This window comes from Vanessa tameamea, chromosome 18 (genome assembly GCF_037043105.1).
Source record: "Vanessa tameamea isolate UH-Manoa-2023 chromosome 18, ilVanTame1 primary haplotype, whole genome shotgun sequence".
NCBI lineage: Eukaryota > Metazoa > Arthropoda > Insecta > Lepidoptera > Nymphalidae > Vanessa > Vanessa tameamea.
The window spans coordinates 7,794,621-7,819,693 of NC_087326.1; the positions used below are offsets into that span (position 1 = coordinate 7,794,621).

Consider the following 25,073-nt stretch of genomic DNA (forward strand, 5'->3'; position numbering starts at 1 on the left):
AATGACTATTACTAATCTAGTCATAGTCCTAATGACTACTACAGTGTATGACGCCAATGGACAGCGTAATCGATTTTCAGTTGCGACGCAACTATTTCAACTGCACTAAAACTGCTACGCGTAGAACTTAATTATTTTAAGTAATTTAATGTTATCTATCGAAAAATATTGGGAACTTTAATAATATAAAGAACTATCGCCGTAAACGTTCCGCTGCTAGATAAAAGCGTCCCCTCTCTTTAAAGATTATCTGAAGCATAAGACACCCCCTTGCAGTGCGGGTGTTGAATATATAATTTCATAGACAATTAATAAAACTATTATAAACAAAGATAAATGCATTGAATCCAATAAAGACTAATTTAATTTTCATTCCGATTAATCATTACATTCTATTGAAATATAATTTACGATCAATAGCCAGGTATTATTTCTAAATAAATATTTTTCTTATTGATAACTTTCAGATACAGAATAATCGTAGCAGTAACTATTGGCCAGAGAAGACAGCAAAGTGTCCACATGTTTCACTCCTTTCTCTGGGACCACGAACGAGATGCTTTCGCGTCACATAATTTTGAAAACTGCCATATTTATGCCAATGTTGTTGTCTATGGTGTCTATTTTGATTGAATAAATCATATTTAAATTAAAATGCACTTGTATTGTATTTTAGTATGTAATTTGGGTTTTGTCGAGAGGTTACTAAATAAAAGACTTAAATAAGCATTTTTACAGATCATACATATTTATTTATCCATTTTATAGTATAGATATCACACTGGCCCGCCCTTACAAAAATAAATGTGTAATATGTTAACGACCCAGTCTGTAGCTGGCGTGACGGCGCAAGTTCCACCATTTCTGGCGCTCTTCTCGACAATAAATATTGGCATCAAATTCGATACTAACCTACAAAAATTTTGGACACAATCACAAACGGCGCGGTCACCCCAGCCACGTTATCATTGTTGAGTTTCATCAGTTAACCTTATAGAAGAGAATTCAGATAAATCTAAACCATTATACAGGTCGATATACACAAGAATTTAATAATATATGTTAACATTAAGGAATTCGCACATATTTGACACATAAAGCGACGAGAATTACTGGTAAGAAGACTAAATAGCTTTAAGATATTGGTCCGAGACACTGAAGCGAGATTTATCCGCGCACGATACGAAACTAGCACCAAGCCACCGTACGATAAAGCAACATGTCGCAGCCGCAGCGCGTTGCCGCTCCATTTGATTATCATTATAACATTTATTCATTTGTTTCAATCCGAGTCGGAGGCAGTCTAATCCTGATCTGGTGCTCGCGAGCTCACAACCAACGACTAACGGTTTCTACGCTTTGCACTAAACACTTTAAGTGATACTAAGTTCGGACACTAAATACGCGCTCACGCAAATTATGCTCGTGCAAAAAACGTTCGAAAAGGGTAAACATTTATAAAAAAATCTACGAGTTTGTCTGTTTGCAATTGGATTCGAACATACATTGCGTCAACGCTGGCAGGTAGTATTATTGAGCAGTAAGTATATATGCAGGTATTGAAAACTATATAGCCTCGTTTTATTCCGTAAATCCGGACTACCTCAGCCTTTCGATTATAAATTTTACATGCGCTTGATATGTTATACAGATAAAAAGTTTATTAGTACTGGATACATACACTTATAGGTTATAACCATACTGTACATTATATGGCCGTAAACGTTACTTACAAATTTATGAAAATCAAGAGTACTTTTAATTATATGCTAGGTATATGAAAAGAAATGCTGTGAATATTGTTATCAAAACATTATTCCTAATATACATTGTGTTTAAGTAAGTGTATTATGTTTAGATATGTGATATTTGTGTGTAAAGATACATAAAAAGCTTTTTACTTAACAAGAGATCTCATAGTCGACATTTGGTTTATAAAAATATGACTATATCATAGGTGTCGTAATCACGTTGATTTCACAATAAATCACCGACAGTCACAAAGTACTTAGCCACTTCTATTTCATGAAGCTTGTCGGTATCGGTTTAGTGTTTGTAGTCTGAGCTAACGGACTATCGCGTTCAACACACAATGACCGGTGCAATTGAGTGACTTTTGATTTTTGTTTCTTTTCTTAACTAGAAAATAATTTACAAAACTTCTAAGTATAAAAATATAATTATAAAACTTTCGATTGTATTTTACACTCAAATAATAAAAATCAATGTCATGTATAGGCAGCATAAAATACCGCAAAATATCTAGCATACCTAGTACAAAATATCACACGCAAGGTTTCATTCGTTTGAAGTTCCAAAGAGCGGCGAGTGAGTGAACGACCCGCGGCGCGAGGGCGGGGGTGGGTCTCCAGGGCCAAATTTTAAACATTTACTAATAAAATATTAAAGCTTAACATACATAAAGATTAAGCATCTCTGCACCTTAGATATACAATAGCCATTCAAAATAACTGCAGACTAAAATATCTCATCCTAAAATAAAGTCTTAAACATTAAACTATAAGACTCGACAATCCGAAAACTTCTTAACTTAGGCCTGAATAGAAATTAAAATTGGAATAAACTCGAAATTCATTGAAAATTCGCTGGTCGAATAACAAATTCATTACTATTTAAATAATATTACTTTAAAATATATAAGAATAGAATGTGATGATAGAATTATATGCACTAAACTTATCAAGAATTGTACGAGAATGTCCGAACCGATTGTTACATTTATGAAAACAATAAAGAAGAGAGAGGATCGGACAGAGCCGTACTCAGACTTATTGAATAATTTTATTAAACATAAAACATGAGGCAACACAGTGAGACGCCGGTGTAAGCACAAGGCGGCCGTCAAAACGAGCAGCATCAACTCTAAAATAATCAATTGGCGGTGGTTTGTCTGGTCCTGTCCTTTGGCGAAACAATTCAGCTAGATTCCTTCTCCTTCTCCTTCTCCTTGGACTCTGGAATTTGGTTAATTAATCTATTAACAAAAATATTTCGTCTGATATACATTATACAATAAAAAAAAAGACTATTCCATTATCCTTTTACGTTATAACAAGTAAGAGGTTGTTATTACTATTATATATATCTGGTAGTACTTCATAAATACTGCTTAAAGTGTAAAAAAATCTTATAATATTTGCAAAGCTGCATACTTTAGGATATGACCTAATTTTATGACATGAATTAAACATGCTAAATCGTAACCCTTATTGTTATATTTACATATTTATAAATATTAAACGATATTAAACATATTGATTTAGTACATACATATTATATTTTGAATTTCACGATTGTTGCAAATTATGTATGAATGTCTGTAAGTAGTATGGCTATCTCGATTTCTTATGACCAAGCTGAATAAACGTACATTTAGTAACAGCCTTTAGAAGAGTTTTTAATTTTTGTATAAGAAAAATATGACTTCAATTAATATTAAGTAATTCAATTCTGGATTGAGCTGAATAAATAGCACAAAGACTATATATATTTTTCCCATTTGAATGATGATTGAATGACGTATGTTTTTTTTATTTAATTCTTTAATATCCAACAGAACCTATAAAAAGTCTGCAAAATGACACAATTTAATAGAGTTTGTACCTGAAATACTTATGCAAAGCTTCTATATGATATAAATAAAAGCCGTGAACAATTAATGCCAAATATGATCTTCACGTGGGCATAATTACGTTACCTTGTAAAGTGCCAGCGACTGAAGGTACAGATAAGAAATTCTGCCAATAATTTTATTTGTTATTATTTATTCTGCCAATAATTTTTTGCTCTTTACTTTTCGTGAATTAATGTAAATATTCTTTTTTTCTACATTCGTACAATTTATATATTATTTTTGCATTAATATTTATTGTATAATGATAATTTAAACTTATTTTTATTATTACATTATAATTATCTCTTAAATTTACTTATTCGGTAATATAATATCCAGCTCATATGATTTGCCTTGTGTTTGTAATGTATTAAAATATCTCGAAATACACAACCCAGAATCGGTATTTGAGTACAATAAAATTACCTTTAATATTTAAGCAATAATAAAAGCATTGATAAGCGTATGGCATAAGCAAGTCTAAAGGCTGCAGTATCGGATAACAGTAAGGCTTCGGTCTGGAAGCCATCAATGTGCGTTTAGTCTGTGCGTAGTAAATAAAAGCCAAAATAAAACTTTCTCTACTCCCAATTTTTGGCAAACTTGGCAAAGCTACTTCAGCTATATATGTGATTCGTAACATAACAACAATAACATAACAAAGATAACATTATAATTGTACAATAAGTATATCATTTTTCCATTGATATTATATACTTATATAATTACAGTATAATTATATATGACTAATATAATTATAAACAATATTGCCTGTAAGTATTCCGGTTGTCAAATAAGCTTGCCATGATTTGAGTTCTATAATAAATAATTTTAAATATACGTACGATGTGAAGCGGCTATACTACGCATGCCTGGCCATAGATCGAGACTGACCTTCGTCGCTACCGTTAGTGACCTCCTCACCATTCTTGTCACCATTCTCCGTCTTTTTCTCCTCTTCTTTAGGCTCCTTATCCTTTTTGTCCTCGGAGCTTTCCTTAGCTGGCTTCTTCTCCTTACCGGCCTTACCCTTGGCTGGCGTAGCGGGCTTGGGCTTCGGCTCCAACGACGGATCAAGTACGAGCTTGCCGATGTTTTTGCGGTCATGCATCTTCTGCATCGCCTCACCGACCTGTATTATTTTAATATAAAATGTCATACAATTAATAAATGACAACTACACCAATTACAGAAAAATCAAAGTTCGAAAGCATGTAATTTACAAAAGAAAGTAACGCACGTCTTCCAGCGCCCAGGTGGAGTCCACCAGCGGCTTGACCTTCCCGTCGGTCCACAGCGCGAACACGCGCTGCACGGCGCGGCGCACGGTGTCGGCGCGGCCGTGCTGGAACAGCAGGTGTCGCAGGTTCAGCCCGGCCAGGCTCTTGTTCTCGTCGAACAGCTTGATGGGAGACACCTTGTCCACTTGCCACCACTGAAAAGTGACACCTGTGAGATTGCTGATAAACCATTGGGTGAAAAATATTATTTTTAAGAAAATTTATTTGTAATTATTGATTTAAAAAATATATAGATATCCCGTAGCCGTTACTATAAAAGTGTAAGAATAACACTTTGTGACCATTAGAAAGGTCTTTCAAATAACAATGGTTCGAAATATATTTTTAAATCTTACATTTATGTTAAATACTTTAAAAATATATAATAACTTTCTATTTTGAGACCATTTACCGTGTTATGAATAAAATGTTATTTTGATCTAATTAAAGATTATCTGTACATACAATACAAATATTTCTTTCTAAAAGTCTTAAGATACCTTAATTATGATCTTCGAGACAATGAGATGCTAAAACGAGATAATTAATATATTAAATAAATTAAATACTCACGGCACGCGCTGCGCTGAAGAAACTCTTAGTTTCGCCGGTCACGATGTTAGATGATCCTGTGATATACATAATTGTTTAGTGCATTCAACTCACACACACATAGACAAAAATAAACAACAATTTGAAACTTCAAAGTCGAATATGAGTTTTCTAAGACATCAAAACTTAGTGAATTCTTATTTTAGTCTGTTTTACGAGGAATTAAATTAAAATGCTGCTTGCGTTAGCGGCAGATATCGGTTTCAAGCTGACCCAAATCAGTGTTGTTCAAATTGCCTATCATTTTTACAGGCGTACAAACATAGAACTAATAAAAATAAAAGTTCTTTATTACTACTTACAACATTGAACGATGGTATAATATAAATAAGCATATATTGTACTTGTGGGTCTAATGGCTAACTTACAAAGCTGCAGATATCGAGATCCATGATTCAAATCCCAAGTTGGACTAATAAAAAATATTGCGGTTTTCTGTCGAGTAATTCTCAGCAGCAGTTTGGAAGTTGGACGTGCTTACACTGTTATGCCTCGGAGACCACTTAAACTGCGTCTGAACTATCTTTACGCTCGTCGGAAAATCTTCCGTTCCATCGTATAATGAGAATAGGGGATAGAGGGTACATCTGTGTTTGCACGCTGTTGTCTAGCTGGTATGAATTGAATTGAGTAGTCGCCGTGTCAGAAACCAGTAAAAGGACATCAATTTTATCAATTTCTTAAATCAAAATAACTTACCATAGAGGATATATCGGCCCATTGGTTTAAGGAGAGAGTAGCCACGGTTACATTCTTCACCGCAGAGGCAATCCAACACAATGTCGACACCGTCCGGTGAAATCCTACATAGAACGTATACATACTTTTATGTAATCCTTTTAATATATATTCACATTGATAAAGTACCTGATGATATTAAGTTATACATATTTGATCATTTTAAGTCTTTGTTGTCATTTAACCATTAGGTTATTTCATTATATCTTTATCAATCCAAAAAATATAATTAAAAATAATTATCCAACAAAAAAAACTAGATAATATTATTTCTATAAAACCTCTTTTCAATATTATAGATTGACAATTGGTATTTCAAGGTAACAAGTCACAAACAATCATTCGTAAACAAAGACAATCCCAAGTGGATCATATAAATCTTGAAACATTAATATTTAACTAGTATCAATGTGAACGATAAGTAGGCTTTCATTATTCACATACTTCGCTGTACTGTCAATAGAAATATCGATGTCTGAAGCGGTTAATGCATTATGAGTTACGATAAAGATGAACTGTAAATAGATTACTAGTACTACATTCTTATAGATTTTACTATACATTACAATGGCGTCTGCGGCCTCACTTACAGACAGTAATAGGAACTGTTTTGTTTATTTACATAAGGATTGTGTGGCCCAGTTTGTTTACGTTGAGAAGAACTCAACAGATATAAAAATATCTTTGTCTATTTACGAGAATTAAATGCCGCGCTGCTGTTACGAAGCAGCTGCCTTAAGGAGCCAGTTATAAACGGAACAATTAGCGTACTGTTCCCAACTTAAGTGGACCTTGACTTTACTAGCTGTGTTCCCATACACCACTTAGTAGGGGTGTAAAATTATATCGCTGAGTAAAAGTTATAACTTTTTTTATAATTTAACAACGTTGTTCATCACGAGATCGAGATAATTTTTAAGAGTTGATCCTAATCTGGTCGCTCTAAGACTAACCATATTATAGTTATTATATTGTGATATAAGATGTTATTTCTTTTTTATTGTTTAGAATAAATAGATGTTACGTTTGCCTGTTGTATTTTTAAAATGAACACAAAAATATACCCATTCCAGTAGCAATTAATTCAGACAAAAAAAATATAAAGATATCTAATTTCATTTAAGTTAGGAATGAAGATTTTACTTAGAGGAACCGACAAGAAACTCAGTTTTCAACTCTTTTTCATGAAATTTCTTTGTACCATCTATATAATCTGGTACAGAATAATATTCCTTATTTATTAGTGTTGCTATAAACTTATTTTTTTATTAAATTATAAGTGGGTACCTACTTATAATTAGCTTTTTTGTTCATATAAGAATATAAAATTATGCGGGTAACCCTAATATTTATTGATATAAAGCAGATAGACCGCAGCTCTCTCTAAATTGGTCTTGTTTTAATCACACAAGTACGAGCGATATGGGTGGGACAGAAATATGTAACACTAATAACTATCAATTAAGAAAGCTTGGGATCTAGAACAATTAATTAATTACTGTAAGGAATGTAAAGAATTAAAATTCCACATCCTTAATTTTGTTGATGATTTCAAAATAAAATATTAGAATACAAATAAAATATAATATACGTTAAAAGCTAAAAAAATGGTCTTTCTTAAAATTCCTATAATTTGTGGAATAATTCTTAAAATCGATTTTAATACAATACCTATACATCATATCTTTAGTATAATAATAATTATTATTAGAACCCTTTTTTATTTACACTAAACATTCCTTTCATCCACAACATCCAAAGGATTTTATTTTGTTAATGTACCCCCACATTACTAAAATATTTCAATTCATGAACACATTACTTTTTTTCAGGCGACACGATCTATATTAAGAAATCAAAAATAAAATCAGTGAGTGCAGCTTGTATTACTGCTGACAAAATATGATTAATACTTAACTTCAGATGTTGAAGATTTATCTTGTTTGGAGCAATATTATTTAAATAAATAAATAAACATTATTTTCGCACCGAAATTATTTTTAATGACGATCAAAATGCTAGATGGTCTTTCATGTTAATTTTTGTCGTATATTAAATTATTGAACGTAAAAATTTTAAAGTAGTTGCAGAATATTTTACGTGCACATGTGTATATATATACAAAAGTATACTTCAGAAAGAAATATTGTGTTCATAATAATATAATGAAACAATTTCATCACATTGAGGTTATGAATATCACAACTATCTATATTGCACTGATCTAGATGAAGTTTAGCCTGTAAAACATAGATAATTAAATGTTATTTTTGTTTGGCAAGCGTAATGCGTCTGTTATAGATACTTACCCCAGTCAATGTATATATATATATATATGCAAAAACGCGATTGCTAAAATGTATTTATAAGATATACGTAATATTGAAATAGAAATACATACTTCCTAACTTCACTGGTGTAGTCGCTGCCCCTCTCAAGCAGATGATCAATGTTGTTATTGTTAGCTTTCAAAGCCTCATGCTTGCTTTTGGAGCACACGCCGAAAACTGTTACATTTTCCACCGTCTTCGCCAGTTGAGCCACAGCTTGACCCTGTGACGTTTATAGACATTCAATTTTTGTTTGAATTTTTCTTAATACATATCAAAAGACACTCGTACCGAACAATACTATAGCGGTTGCAGGATTCATAGTAGGTGTACGTGTACTTGTGCAATAGTAAGATATTTTTTATGTTAGCCTATTAATAAATATATATGTATATCATTTATCATCGCTCACTGCCATTTATTCAAAATATACAATGCTGTTTCTTAATAAGTCATAATATGTTCAAATATTAAGAAGAACAAAAACACCTGAGCCATTGTGTAATCCAATTTCGAGCTATCTATACATCATCATAATAAATAATTTGCATCATAACAAAATATACGGACCATGAAATAGTGATTTTCATAATCTTTATACTATTTAATCTGTTTTGATAATTCGTATTTTTCATGACATTTGTAGATACAGAATATTTGCCTAAAAGTTATTTGATGTATTATTAGGTAATATACCTACTTAAATGTCACTTTAAATTGCAGTTCATTGACTTGACAGAGTAATGAATGACGTAACGTCGGAAGCGAGAACATTCCAGAGCACACTAGGATTTTTCTCACCCAATTCAACGCAATTAGACAATCTACATTGTTTTTGCTCAGTTACTAAGCTCATTTTCTCATACACTTGCGGTTTATAAGCCAATACGTAGATATTAAACAGCACTTCCCAGGGTCAATGCTACAGAATTATTTTTAGCAAACTTCATTTATTTACGCATGTCAGTTCCGAAGAAATTTTATTTTTCACTTATTTAATAAAGTACAAAGAATTTCAAGCGAGTACATTGGTTTGTATTTATTATCCTGATTTATATTTTAACGTTTTCCGTTTTGTATTTTGTTGTTTGTTGATAGTACCAACATTAATCATTAATCAACCAAGTAATCAACGGTAAAAAATAAATAAGAGTTTTACCTAAATCTTATTGTAGAAAATTTGTGTCAATTTTTAAATGTAATAGATACTATATAAATGAAAAAAACAAAACAATATAATCATCGTTGGAATACAATTAAAAAAAAAACGAAAACTATTGTCAGCTCTTTATATAAAAAGCGAAATGATGACAGACTATCGCGGGTCGTCGAATCGTGCTTCAAAGGCTTCATTCGTATTTTGCAATCCTATCTAGTTGGCGTAATTGAAACTTAAGTAATAGCAGTAAGCCGACTGTCCCGGCCTCATCGCAATATGCTATAGGCTTCCAGGATAGAAAATCTGATTTGTTTAGCGTTCCCTTAATAGAAGTACTTAATTATATTTGAAAGTATCATTTTGTTAGGTATTTTCCCATACTATCAGTTAGTTTTTATTTTTTTTTAAATATATTAACGAGATTTTAACCTCGTCTAAACCTAATTATTGTAATTTTCAAACTAGTTTGCAAGTTAAACATTATTAAGACCGGTTTTTATCGGTTTTTATGTATAAAAATTTACATATCCATATATTCATATTATATATTATGTACATCTTTTACTCTAATTTTCTTATCAATCAAGTTTATAAATACTATTTATAGGCAAACGTGAGAACTCACAATAAAACTTATAAAAAATATATTTACCACACCACCGCCAGCGGAGTGAACGAGGAGGCTTTTGTCAGGCGTCAGGTTGGCCATCTCGAAGAGCAGTAGGTAGGCCACCACGTAATTAGTGGTAATTGCCACCGCATCCAATGCAGACATACCCTCGGGTAGAGCGTATACATATTGAGCGGGTACAGTCACCAGCTCAGCCCAGGCTTTATACTCGGGTAAAGCGACAACCTGGTCTCCGACCTAAGAAAAAGATTCGACTTAATATTAATAATTTAGTCAGAAGTTTTAAGCAAAACAAAAAAAAGCGAATAACTTTCTACGTCACAAACAGACGAACTTTAATTCAAACCGGTATTATTTACACGTCAGCATTTAGATTATTTATCGTATTCACGTTGAATCATACAGAACTTACCTACTTACTTGATTATTATAAACGTTAGTCAATTTAATAGTATCATTAACTTGAAATATAGCATCCTTCAACATCGTAAAGAAATAAGGTCAATGCGCTGGTAATTTACTTTTAATTATTAGTAATTGACTGTGGCGATAATCTTAAGTGAAATTCGACCTTTAGCGCAATTTTTATCATCTTGTAACTATTTTAAATTTGCTGTAGGTAACTACTTTAACCAGAGATAAAAGGTACGAAAGTAGGTGCATTGAAAGTAATATCAATTAAATAGGTATCCCTCTGATCATCTCTCAGATCTGACAAAGGCTTCGTTTTGAGAAGGCTTAAAACTTATTATAGCACATTGTTGCCGGGTCGTGGGTGCACATGTTACTCACAGTGCATGGTAATAATTTTAACGTAAAGCGAAAAATCTTTTACAAGTTTGTAAATGGTAAATGTTCTTAAAATCAATAATTTAGTATCATTATAGTTTATGCTTATGATTGAACTCCGAATATTCATAATATAACGTTTTATACAAAGTAACCTTCTTACACCTTCGTAGTAAGTCGTGACCATGACAGGTTTGGTGTTAGATAAAAAATAGCCGACATGGGCGGGACTTCTCAATCAAAGCAGACAGGTCAATAGACGAACTCTTGATCCAATATTTTAATACAAAAGCCCTAGCTATATAACTTGGATAGATTAATGTTGATCTATTAAATTTTATAAATGTCTTAGTAGCGTACATTTGACTCAATTCATTTTTCGATACATAAACATTAAAAAAAAATAGTGTAAAAAACAGATAACGTCTATTATGCCAAGTTATTTTTTTCTCTTTTAAATATAAAAATTACGTAATATCGTTATTATTTAAACTAACAAACAAAGATTACAATTAAATTTACACTGATTATACTACACATGAATACTCAAATTACCTTAAAGTTAGTAACGCCTTCTCCGATCTGCTCGATCTCTCCGGCGCATTCGAAGCCAAGGATAAAAGGTGTTTTGGGTGGTGAATCAATAGCACCCTGTCGCACGATCAGATCCTGGAAGTTCAAACCGCTGAAACAAAAGAGAAATTACAATTAATTATATTATTTTTAGTTCTATTTGCGATCTATAATCGATAAAAAATATTATAGGTACGTTTGAAGAAAAATAATGTGAATTCTTGTCAGCTCTAAAAGACTTGATATTTTAATACATATCATCACGCAGTTCATGATATGGATCTCGTTACCATTTAATAAAACGGAGTACCTAATTAATGTAGTGAGGCAAAGGAATGCGGTAGCCATTTGTTATTATGCGCCAGAACACGACCGGAATAAAGCAACCAACATTTAAATATTAATATATGTCTTTGTATCAATCATCAGTCATAAACGCGAATGCGACACCTGCCGATTACTGCAAATTATATGAAGCAACGATATTTTTAAATTAAAAAAATATATATGTTAATACCTAGTAGTACCTATAGTAGTATAACACGTTAAAATTTGTTTATAAAACAATCTGCATTTTTTAGAGGAAGTAACACCTAATTTGTATACTCATACGACTTTTATTGACTCGAAAACGGACGTGCGGATATTTTAAAAGTAATAATGTTACCTTGTGGGTGATTCATGTTTATTGGGTCTGTATGCGTAGTAACGCAAATACATGTAATTGTTGTACGGTTGGTACGTGCTTGGTGTTATAAACCGCGGGCGTCGGTCGAAGTAATCGATATTTGCGATTGTCTCCCACCTCCCACTAGGGTTGGCGAATTGCTGAATCGATTCGAATACATTTCATCAACATTAAACAACATGTTAATTATACAAATATTCTATTAATAAAACAAACTAATATTCCACCTAGTTATGTTAAACATTTTTGGCGTGATATAAAACAGCCCTAAACAGACAAAGGTATCGAAATAATGCATTCTTAATCATATTATACACAATAGCTATGACGTCAGTTATTGTTTACTCGTATTGCCATATTTACTAGCCACTGTGTAATACAGTATATAAGCTGGAATTGATAAGTGAATAACACAGAATACTGAAATTAGTCGATTTTATATTATGTGCACTAAAATATTCTAATCTCAGAAAAACCTAAGTTTTTAGCGTACAGAAGTAAATGCCAATAACTCACGCCGTTGAATTTTAACAGGATTCACGTTGGGTGGTCTCGCGTGTTTAGAAAACTAAATGAAAATTTGATAGTGCTATAAATATTTTACTATATATTATATTACTATTATTAGATAGTTACAATATTTCTTCAAGATGTCATGTTAAAGAAACATCTCAAATGTAAGTTATTCAAAGTCAAAGCATTTGTTTTATTTTTTTACAGACTTTTAAAAATTAGATACTGCATTTAAATCGTATTTATATATCGATATCATTGGGTGAAAACTTTTTTATGGATGAAAAATTGATTATGGAATCGCGAATGGCGTAAATGTCGCCAAGCTGTTAACTGTAGAAGTTAATCTAAAACGAATATATATAGTAGGATAGTGTTATATTATAAACTAAGATATATTTATCAAGAACTGTCAATAGTGCAGAATATAGCTGAGCTGTTAGGAGATTTGCTATAGCGATTGCATGCACTAAGTTATTAAATTCATATTTTTTCGGGGAAGGTATTACTTTATAAAATGTAATGAAAATCTAAGATAGACAATGGAACCCTTCAATAACAAACAGAAAATGACCTCCGACCACTGTAATTAAAAATTAAAATTAATGTATTATTATACTGTGTGCTTTTCACCAGTCCGCAACATAACATTACGACTGGACGGTTTTAGAGACTACGGAGATAATTTTTAAAGTCGATATCTTTTATCTCAAAAATGTTATAATCTTATTATCACGAGTAGATATATCTAACTAAAGATTGAAGCTTTTAAATATAGTTAACTAATTCATATAATTTTTATCGATAGATGACATATAATATAATATAATACAGGACGAAGGCACCCCACTATTATTTATTGAAGGAATGAATGAACGTGACTCAAGCTTGCTACAAAAATTGTATCTTCCTATTAAAATGACCTTTAGCCGAAGTGAATGAATCACAGTTTGCGCCGGGTTCATTGTTTACACTGTTTTGTTATTTGCCTGATTCATTTGAGGGGACGGACGCCACCGCTCGATGTAGTTCAGGGAGCGGTCCCCTTCACAGGCTGACTTTACAATATTATTAATGTGAGCCCTAAATAATTGTAAGTAATTACGTTTGTGTCGGACTCGAACCGAGTACTCAATACTGTCACCACAATTGCCGAAATATGTCTTTTTTTTTGCCCGCATACATTTTATTAACCGAATGATAGGTCGGTACAACCATAGTTTTGTTAAAAAAGAAAAACTGACCCTTTATAATCAATGATCATTGGTGGGATCCGAATGCCGTGAGTTGGAATGCTAAGCTCAGATAATCTCTGGCACTCGTTTACTCGCATTGAAATTTCCACGCACGCTACCTGACCGTTTATTCAATAATTTGAATGGCTTCCTTTTACATCAATAGATCGTAATATGCGCAGGTAAAAAGATTAGTTTCTTTTAACCATTAAACAATTTAAGTCCTTATTCAATGGGAAGTATATATCGGTGGATTGTATTTATTTTAACAAAATATTTTAGTTATTTGTTGTTACCAAGTGCGTGTCTCAAATTTTTAATGGGCATCATAGAGCCGGTAAAAATCTTATCACTAAACTGTTAATTTTGCATAAATGTTGTTACAATTTCTATAGTTTCAAAAAAAATAAAAAACTACTTCTTTAATCCAATATAACGAAACATCACGTCTTTAGAAAAACCACTGATGGTATTTACAATAAACCGATTACAACCCTAGTAAAGCGATAATGCGGTAAGTACATTATGTAGAATTTCTATTCACGCAATTCAAATAACTTTCCGGTTTATTAAGCAACGCCGAATGATACACGACGAATAATGATGAATAAATTATTCTTAAGATCTCGCTCTGCAACTCCCTCGTCGTATACGTTTCGATATTCATTTGAAATGATAGAATGAATGGAAATACCCTAGAGTTCGGGGTAATTTAAAATTGCATCAGGGTTGAACGCCGTCGGCTAGGCGCGACCCAGCGGCGACGGGCGTCGCGACGGCGACGCGCCAGGGGTGCCTATAATACCTACTATTTAGCCTAAGTATTAGACTCACGCAATCTACAACATTAAACTAATGTGACCGAAAGTTAAAGCCAACGAACCCTGTTAATCGTTTTTTTTTTAAATAAAACTCACCCTGAAACCGTTTTATCACTCACGATTAATTTATGTTTGATTCTAAAGTGATTAGACTAAAACAAATAGAACATTATATTAGTTGCGCTCTAATATACTTATTCCAGCAAAACAATTATAAACGGGCTCAATTTTAGTTTAGCCCCAAAATTCTAAAACTTTCGAAAATTAGGATATGGACAAGAGTCCAATACTCCAGAATATCGTTCATTACTGCAGCTTCAATTGCGACTTTATTTCCCAGCAATACACTTATTAAATAGTTTATAAGCGCTATTGTAATGCAACGTATGCCCACCATAATACATTTCAAATCCTTCTTCCGTTCGGCGTTTATATTTCATATTGTAGACGTGCTTACTGCTTATACTCGGGAAAGTACTGAAACTATCTGCATCGCAGTGACAGCTGGGCAATAAATTCAATGTCGAACTTCAGGCGACACCTAACCATATCTAATAAAAACAGAGCTCTTTAGATAGCTCTTTCAGGACTCTTCTTCTTTTACGAAATTTAATCAGAATTATTATTTCTCTCAGAGCTAATACTAATTTTGATTAAATTGAACAGGTATGTAAAAATGTACCATGAAGGCAACCACATGAACAATAATCCTAGCGAATCCCTGAGTCAGTCCTCAGTAATCCGACTAATTGGATCCAATTTAGACATCAAATTGAAATAGACCAGCTAAAAATGTCTCTGGTAAAATAACTTCCCCTCGCAGTCATAACCGCTTTGATTAAGAGTGCCTATTGATTTACTCATTCATAGAAGACATCAAGCCTGCTGAATAAGACTGCTCTTTGTATGTTCATATTATCTGCCTTATTCGTAAATGCAATGCTGTCAGCTTGTATTGCATGCCATATTTCATTGATTTATATATTTAATATGTAACATTTGAAATGCTTATCATATTACTCACATAAGGGACAATAGTTGAACAATATTGTGATTTGTGAATAAAAATAGCACGATTTGCTTCACGTGCTGTTAGTACGTACAACCGCACCGAATGGAATTTCCTCATTCGCGTGCTTTCTGATTCATTTGTATTCTGTAGGTATGTGCTGACTGCTGACGAGTTAGCAAACTAACCTATGCCGTATTACGATCGTATTATGAATAGGCACAGGAAACTGCGGCTTCAATTATCGGTATTTTATATTCTGTTAATAAGTTATAATATCCTGACGCGTGATTTATATATCTAACGTTTAGATATTTAATTTTTCAAGAACATTTTTGTAATTAAGATTATATAACTATTATATTCTACGAAAAATAGCTCTGTTATTAATCCTATTATAAATTTTGTTGGTTTTATATTTCAATTATTTTCTAGCTAAGTGCTATTGATGTAAATATATGGAATTCGGGCAACATACATCGCGTGATCATATGAATTGTGTTAATAAGTCTACAAAAGTAAATAGCGTGACTCAAAACCTCATGCTTTTATCCGTCTATAAAGGTATTTAGGGTACATTAATAAATAAACAACAATTACGGCCCAACGATAAGTCTACTTTTTAATATGATCGTACGATTAAACTGTCCTAGAATGCTTTTATATTCAAATTTAATATAACTAGGTAGGTAATTACGTGCACACAAAAGTATAAAACGCACGTAGGTAGTTCTTTTTATGTTACTGGAGACTACAATAATCATAGTAATTAGTATAAAGTTTACATTGATTTAGATGAATTTCTACCTTCTATAAGCCTACCTACTATGTTAGTTAACATCTTATGCACACTAACTTAGACATTACATAAATAATTCAATTCTTAGTTTTTTCTTAGTTTATTTAATGTTTAATAACTTTGACAACATCATACGATAATTTATTTATTCTATGATTTTAAATAGATTATTATCAATGTTAGTATTGGTAAAAACGATTGTTAATCATTTTTTGGATAACTAGAACGTGAAAACGTATGTAAAAATATTAATTATTAATATTCCTTCATGAGGAGTACCTACACTGAATAATAAATACAGCTCGTCGTAAATCCTGATAATCCTTCGGGTACCTTTTCGGAGATCGGAAGCTAGCTGGTCTCATGCATCCGGTTAGCGGTGCTGTTGAACAATGCATCACTCACACGTGACCATTGCTTCCGATCCACGACTAGACATCAGCCACGTGTTATAGCATGTATTATTTATTTTAAATGATCTGCCAGACACATCTGTGATTTATCATTAGAAATATTCAGTAAGAGCTGTAAAGATTCTGTAAGAATAAAGTCAAAACACCGCAGAATACGAGCGTCAAACATCAGATTGTGATATACGACATTGACAATAATAATTGTAAACTTTATTATTGTTTTAATTTAAAGTTCAAAATGGCGTATCGCCATAAGTCGCTTGTCATAATTACCAGTGAGAAAATTTCACAAAATAAATTCTTACAAAATCGACGTTGTCAAATACTTAACGCAATTCTTAAAAAAATTGTGATATAATCCTTTACATATTTTCAACACAATTGTTATTTTACATAAAATATAATTGATAACGCTTTTTTTTATTTGCCAGCGTTGCATTGTTTAATTATAGAAAATTCTTATCGTGTATTTTAAAAACCCTGTTTGTTTTGTTACAAATATTCCGGATAAAAATACTAGTAAGCAACTAAAACCCTATATATTATCTATCAATTTCACGTTATTACATAATTAAAAAATAAACCTCAAAAACTTGTAACAAAAAAATAGCATATAACTATTCCATACAACAATGACATCATGAGAACCGTCGACATCATTAATTATTGACCTCTCAGGAAATGAGTCTTCATTCTACAGCTGGGTGGACACAGGTTTGGGGTGGTCAAACAAGCATAAATTTAACAGAAAAAAAACTTATTCAGCCCACGACAATTCAGTCAACATTGTTCTAAATATTTATTTTACATCAAGAAGCGATAGAGCAAGACGAAAATCTTAAATAGAAACAAACAATGAACAGAAACATTTGAACATTTAATAGCGGATATAAAACAGACAAGAACTCAATTGATAATCAAGCAATTATCGCTTTCAAAAGCAACAGTGGTACTCTGATAATAACCGCCCGTTCTCGAAGGTTCAAGTAACCAGTATTTTTTTTATATAAAGTTACGGTACGTCATCCGAGTGTCTTCTCATTTCAATTTTGGGGCTTTATATTTTTTTCCTTTTTTCATATTCAGTTCAGTAGATTAAAATTTTAACAACTTATATACTTATGTAAGTTATATACTTGTGTTAAGGTCAAGGACCTTATATACTTTTTACAATCCACTCTCTGAAATCTTAATGTCCGTATTTGATATTATGTTCTTCGACGAATATATAACTGCATTGTTATCTTTACTTCATGTGTCATATATTGATTAGATAAAACGATAAAGAAAACTTTAATCGAAATTTAATATTGAAATTTAAGTTCCAAAATAAGTTTAACCTATGATCAAAATTAAATCAAATTAAGTAACTATGTCATCCTTACTTTATATAGAAATGGAAACTAAACATACTAACTTACTCAAAAGGTGTTAACATGTAGAAGAGAACAACAGAGAAAGATTAAAATTATTATCTCTGTTTGTACAATCGGATGACTTCACAAACAATACTATCGAAACCATTCCTGGCATTCCAAAATCTTATCAATCTTCTTGGAATTGTTTTACGAGTCATAATCATAGGAATCGATTTATTTTGAACAGTTTAATGACAACTCCATTATGTGTTCAAGATAATAATCCATAAAAACATTGTATGTATATGCAATTGTATAAAAGTTTTAGATCGTGTGAACTATAACAGTCAATTTTAGACATACATATTACACTTACAATGTTACTCTTTAAAGTATCGAAGACAAATAAATTAATAAATAGATACAGCTGTACTTTATTAAACAGGATTATATCCAACTTAAAGCCACTTAAAAGTTTTAATATTTTTATTTAAATAACCCACATTCAATCGACCCTCATTGGTATCCATGCGGGTAAAAAAGGGCATCTACACCCAACATGACGCCTGTTTAAGTTATAAACGGAATATCATAACACTGACCGTCCCAAATGTCAAGAGACAAAAAAGGTTTGCGTTCCAAAACCTTAGGGCGACAGTAATTTTATCACTCGTGTTAGGGGGTGCTTTTACTTCTGCCTAAATTTAGATCCCCAGCCACTACCGGAATTTATTCTCTAAACACGTAGGTACTGGCAGCATACCTTTGAAAACAACTCGCTTTTAGAACAAAAGGTTTTAGCATACCTACTATATTGTAAGATAAGGTACTGTGAGTTACATTTACTTTTACCAGACTGCCAAAAAAGGCACAGCGGTTTTTTACTTGTTGCAATCGTATAGTCAATGCTACCGAACAAGTTCTGTGCAAATTTTTTGCTGATAAATTAGGGTGCACGATAAAAACGTAACCTGGGGCGTATCAAATAAACTTAAAGATGACATAAAAGCGTCGGACAATTATTCACCCCGATACTACCCTAACCTTGAACAAAGCTATTGAGCTTTCATCGACACGTGGCAAGATATGATAATAAAACATTAATTGCATTAAAGGAACTGCAAAATTCGTGACAGGAGTCATAAGCAGTATGAAATATAAAATAAAGCTCAAATGCATGCATTATTTGATTACTTAACAGTTCAGTTTACATGTTGAATCTCATAGGCAGTAAATAAATAATTATCCAAAAGTTTTAATAAGAAAGTGTTTTTAAAATAAATTGTGTGACGTGTTCTGTGGTAAAATAATGTTATTTATTATTGTTGTACAGTTAAATTTAATGGATCATGAAAATGATTCTAGAGAAAGACCGTGGGTATCTCTGATCCGATGATAAATTGCTTGTCTCCGCTCGAGTTGACTTCGTAGCAATAAAACTATGCATTAAAGAGATACTAACATATATTTCATTGAATGGGATTTTGTTTGTAAAATAATTTATTGATTCGTAATCAATTCTCGTTGTTGAATTAAGATGTAAACTTTGTTATGTTTTATTTTTAAACCGGAGCCAATCCATATCACAAATTCGTCCAATGAGAATGTTGAAATATTATTTTTAAGCTACAGACGACATTGTGAAATTTATCCATTTAAGAATTTGAGGTTACCAATACCTAGATTATTTATATTTCGTTATTTTAATAAAAGGAAAACTTTAGATAAATCTAGTTAACTTAAAGAAAAAAATATCGAACACATGTTTCTATACAATCGTAGGAGAGTAGGTATGCTTAACGGGTGCTATAAAAAAAATAAGCTTCGGCGTCGAAAGACGTAGGACCTGCGGAGATTGGTTGCGAGGTACGGGGACCGGGGACGCGTCGTATTGATCTGCTCATGGCCTCCGCCCGCGTCCCGCTCCCACCCCCGCGCCCCCGCCCTCGCCAGACATTACAGAAGCACTCGGAACCCTCATCCCCTGACGCACCGCCACCGCCACCGCCGCCGCCGCGCGCCCTCTCTCTCCCCGACGCAATGCAACCACACCCCTTTTTCATACGAACATCGAGTCACGGGATTTTCCAATTCAATTTACTTAGCACTATATAAATTGATGGCTGGCAATTATAGAACATAATATGAAACGATAGAATAACCTTCAATATCACTGATATATTATGATAATGATAGCAACGTGGTGCACGCGATTCGGATTAGTTATTAAAATGTATATTTTAGCGTTCACCACATTAAGGGCGAATTTCTACCGAATGTATTTTAACTTAGTAGATTTGATTTGATATCATTATGCACGAATTTTGTCATACATTACTTTTGTGACAAATTTCAGGAATTTAAAAAGACTTAGAGAATGCGACATGTACCTATACTACCATAAGAGGCGAGCTGATTCGATTATGGGCACAATAAGCGACGAAGCTTTTTCGTAAGTTCATTGACTTCACGAACAATGTACGGCGAACGACAGCCAGACCGGCGCGACTACGCCACCAGCATCTGCTATACGATCAAGGGATTTATAGTCTCACCACATGTCCTCGACCAAATGTCTATTTCATAACGTCCATGTCACAAATAGCATACCATGAAAAGTATGAATACAAAATCGTTTAATAAGATTGAAATAAAGAGTAGCATAAACTAAGAAAAGAATTAAATGTTTTTTGTTTCACAAATCAACTTTTTATTACACCCTTATCTATAATATCAACAGAAATATGAAGCATTAAAATTGCTTTTGTTTGTAAATGAGTCAATATCGATAACTAACTTAACTGACTCATCAGTGCAAGTAGAAAACATACGCATCAAAAATAAGTTCGTGACGCACGGCCTGTAGTCACCCTTTACGATCACTACAATTGTTTTGCAAATTAAATGATTGCAAATACGTAAACCATTGTTATAAAGCCATTACGTGAATAGAAATACCATAAATATCAAAAGTATCGCCTAAGGTGATGATGGTGGTGAAGGTGAGACATAGTGTACTTCGTAGAGAAATATAGTTGTACGTCTAAAGATAAATTCTAGTCTACCATATCGATTACAGACAACTTACATCTCGACCGAGCATTAAATACAACCTACCTACGTAGTTTCTAGTTTTGAAAGTAAGAGTAAGTACAAGTAAATTAATTATGCTTAAAATATTTTTGATTGGAAGAAATTGAAACGTCTGATCTTTAGGACTCTCAACTAACGAGTAAACCACCATAGAATTGCAGAAGCAAGTCCACCCACTCAACGATAGACGCAGAACTTAGCAAGTTATTCGAATCGAGTTAGTTCAAGAACATTACTTTCTAGTGACTCATAGGATGAGAGCTATCTTGTACAGACGCTCTCAATAAGGAAGAGGGTAATAAACAAATTCATCTCTCCCATCTTATGTGGCTTCGTAGCCTATTAAAATGCACAATACTGCACTTTATACCATGGAGCCCAGCCCTCGCTCACGATGGGCAGATGTTATTTTTAGGAATTAAATTCATACACCAACAAAGGAAAGGATGTGAGCAATTAACACGTACTTTCGTTGTTACAAGACTTACGCTGATGACAGTCCAATGGAATTATTCTATATAAAAAATCACGAAAGCAATCAATAAAAATACGCTTATACTGCAAACTCACATAACAGTGAGGGTTAAAAATATGTACAAATTCATAGTTGAATTCGAAAAAGCAATTAATAACGTATCATTCTTATGTTTACAGAACTCTCAGAAAAAAAGAAAGCATCTTTGGGCGTGAGTACATGAGACTGTTCTCGGAAGACGTTTCCGACACTGACTTGACCTAATTGAATATAATGGTGTGTTATTCATCTGTCCAATCCATTCTTGATGGCTTCTAAAAACATATTAAGAAGAGCGGCGGCTTTAAAGCGTCCATGCCTATCCTGTACTCTGTTATGGGTTTAGATTTCATTTTATAATAGTATATTATATCATTAAATTAATAGCGCTATTAAATACGGAACTCTTGATACTTTATAAACCAATGAATCTATCTTATTATTAAAAAAAATATATTTTTGTCTGACGGTTGTTTCATTTTATTGATATTTTACTATTGAAAGTACCTACATAAATGTTTCGCAGTAACATTTTAAAGACATACTTTTGTTTATCTATGCATGAGTTTTTTTCTTTTCTTTAAATAATACCTTTTTTACGTAACTCTCTATAATTGTAGGGCAACAGTCTTCGAGGTATGTGGTTAGTTGTTTTGTTTATGTTATATTTTGAACAGGGCTCGTTTATCCTTGAACTGGGCTGTATTTAGATTTAAAGACGATCTTTGAAACTAAACATATCCCTCTTAATCTTATAACGTAAAGAGAGTAACTATCGTGGAAATGAACGAATTTAAAAATGTCGACCCGATACAATATAATTCCGTCGGTATGTGTACATCTGTGTTTCAGGAATCCAACATAAAAATCAAAATGTTGGAATCAGAAAGAACATTTGGTAAATTAAGTAAGTTGATGATAAATATTCAACCAGTTCCGGTTGAAAAAGACGTGAGTTCAATTTATATTTTCGCGGCAGCTGGTCCAGAGTATGTCGCGGTCATTTACATAGTAAGTCTGCGATAAGCGAGCTATATTTAGAGACAGCGGGGATGCACTGAGCTTGCTTAGCACCTCACACCTACACATTCTCACTCCCTTAACCTTGCCTCCCTTCATAAGATAATAAGGATAAAGTTGCCAATATACTTGCATTTAACTTAGAATCTGTCTATTTATCTTCTATTAGACTTCAACGCATCAATTTAATATGAAAATGGAGACATATAAGAGCAGTACTAAATAAAACCAATTTAAGTTACAAATAGCGGGACAAATTGTTTCTTAAAAGTGAAATATTCACTTTGCTAAGGCTGTTACAGCAGTTTATATTAACGAGAAAAGTGGCAGATAACTTATGACTCTTAAGTAGCCTGTCGGCGAGACTGCCTCGATGCATTATCTGAAGCACTGGAGCGATAAATTCAAACAAAGAACAATATCAGTTATTCAAATTCCCTTTCGCATGAACTCACTTTACAGTTTCATTTGACATTAACATTATTTACTGGTAATAACGTAACGTCCTTGTTCAAAGTATAGATTTCGTTTGATTAGATGGTTAAATCAAATTTATAACTTTAAATAAAAATTGACATGAATTTTAAGCGTACATCGTCTCCGGGCTGGTCGTTAGAGTGTAAATCCGCTTAGGGCGCGGGCGCGTCACCCGCCGGCAGGCAAAAGATGCAAGTGTGCGTGCAGAATTTCCAATCGGGTACATAAGCCGTGCAACACGGCGAGGCAGATGTTAATGAAGCAGGCGAGACGCGGCGAACGGGATCCGATAGTACAGTGCAGCCAGTGCAAGGCACTGGGTAAGTGGGTACGAGTCACCGCCCGTGAAACTGTATCACATATCCGAATCTGATACATAATATCTTATAAATCGACATATCGAATGTTAATCGTTTACTGGAATTATCGAAACAATCGATACCGGTTCAACAAAAAAAAAAGTTGACAGTAATTTGCCGGTTGAAACAATAATCTACCTCCGTCAATGTAAAAAATAAACGGTAAAAAGTACACGGTAGAAACCTAAAAATTACATCAGAAAATACAGAAACACGCCCCGTGTGAGATATGAGGTAATAAGAATTTAAAAATCTACGATAAAGTTTAAATTGACTTACCATGCCTTAACGCGAATGAGGACCTCCCCTTCAGCAACTGTAGGTTCGGGTTTCTTCAAAATCTTAACAGTTTTCAGACCACCGAAACCAGTGAGAACGACTGCGCGCATCTCCTTTGGCGGTGGAGTCTCCTTCTCTTTCTCCTCCGTGGCCTTCTCAGGCGTTTCCTCAGGAGGAGTTTCAGTTGTGCCATTTTCAGTTGGGGTCTTTTCAGGCGCTGCGGCAGCAGGGGTTTCTGTGCTTTCCGTCATGTTTAATGTGTGGTGGAATGAACTGTCGAGCGATACGGCAAGCGGACGCGATGCGAATGAGCCCGGTCGAATGAGGCGGAAGCCGGCCGGCGAGACGACGCGTCGCGAAACGAATGAGTGGAGGGAAGGGCTCGCGCGCGCAGCCGGGCCCGGGGTGGCGGGCGCCGGCGCGGGGCCCGAGCGGGACGGGGGTGCGGGCGCGCCGCGCGGCGAACAGGTGGCCGCCGCCGCCCGAGCCTCCTCCCCGCGCCCCGGTCGATCGACCCCCGCTCGATATTGCACTACACAGAACCTGGATTAACTTTATTACTCCATGGACGATAAAAAAACCATTGAAGTTACTTCGCCCACTCACAAAACCTACCTAAAAATCTAGCCACAACCTACTCCACCCAGAACGTGACTTGGCAGCAAAATCAATAGTGGATTGCAAAGAAATCAATACTATGTTTGAACTATATGTTTTCACAATTAATGACGAATCAACCGCTGGAAAAT

At 33.5% G+C, this 25,073-nt stretch overlaps 2 protein-coding genes across 4 annotated transcripts in view; both read right to left on the reverse strand.

Annotated features, from left to right (window-relative positions):
* The window catches only part of LOC113399902 (alpha-amylase 2-like), a 157,235-nt gene that overhangs the window by 95,813 nt on the left and 36,349 nt on the right, over positions 1 to 25,073 (reverse strand). The window lies entirely within an intron of this gene.
* Positions 724 to 24,708, reverse strand: LOC113400234 (synaptic vesicle membrane protein VAT-1 homolog-like). 3 transcript variants are annotated; one of them, XM_026639755.2, is made up of 9 exons: positions 24,325 to 24,708; positions 11,729 to 11,858; positions 10,406 to 10,621; positions 8,666 to 8,817; positions 6,226 to 6,329; positions 5,488 to 5,543; positions 4,875 to 5,069; positions 4,559 to 4,766; positions 724 to 2,975 (listed from the first exon to the last, which is right to left on the reverse strand). In XM_026639755.2, exons 1-9 carry the CDS (start codon positions 24,573 to 24,575, stop codon positions 2,938 to 2,940), a joined length of 1,350 nt encoding a protein of 449 aa, XP_026495540.1. In that variant the 5' UTR covers positions 24,576 to 24,708; the 3' UTR covers positions 724 to 2,937. The 3 variants fall into 3 exon arrangements, with proteins under 3 accessions (XP_026495540.1, XP_026495524.1, XP_026495531.1); XM_026639739.2 differs by having other exon boundaries at positions 4,529 to 4,766; XM_026639746.2 differs by having other exon boundaries at positions 4,480 to 4,766.

What these genes read in the sequence shown, in the direction of transcription:
- LOC113400234 (XM_026639739.2), bottom strand. Translation starts at nt 24,575, where the DNA reads ATGACGGAAAGCACAGAAACCCCTGCTGCCGCAGCGCCTGAAAAGACC. An exon ending in CTCATTCGCGTTAAGGCATG is followed by an intron (nt 11,859 to 24,324) that starts GTAAGTCAATTT and finishes CTTTTGTTTCAG; the next exon opens with CGGTTTGAACTTCCAGGATC. An exon ending in TCTTCAGCGCAGCGCGTGCC is followed by an intron (nt 5,070 to 5,487) that starts GTGAGTATTTAA and finishes GTCACTTTTCAG; the next exon opens with TGGTGGCAAGTGGACAAGGT.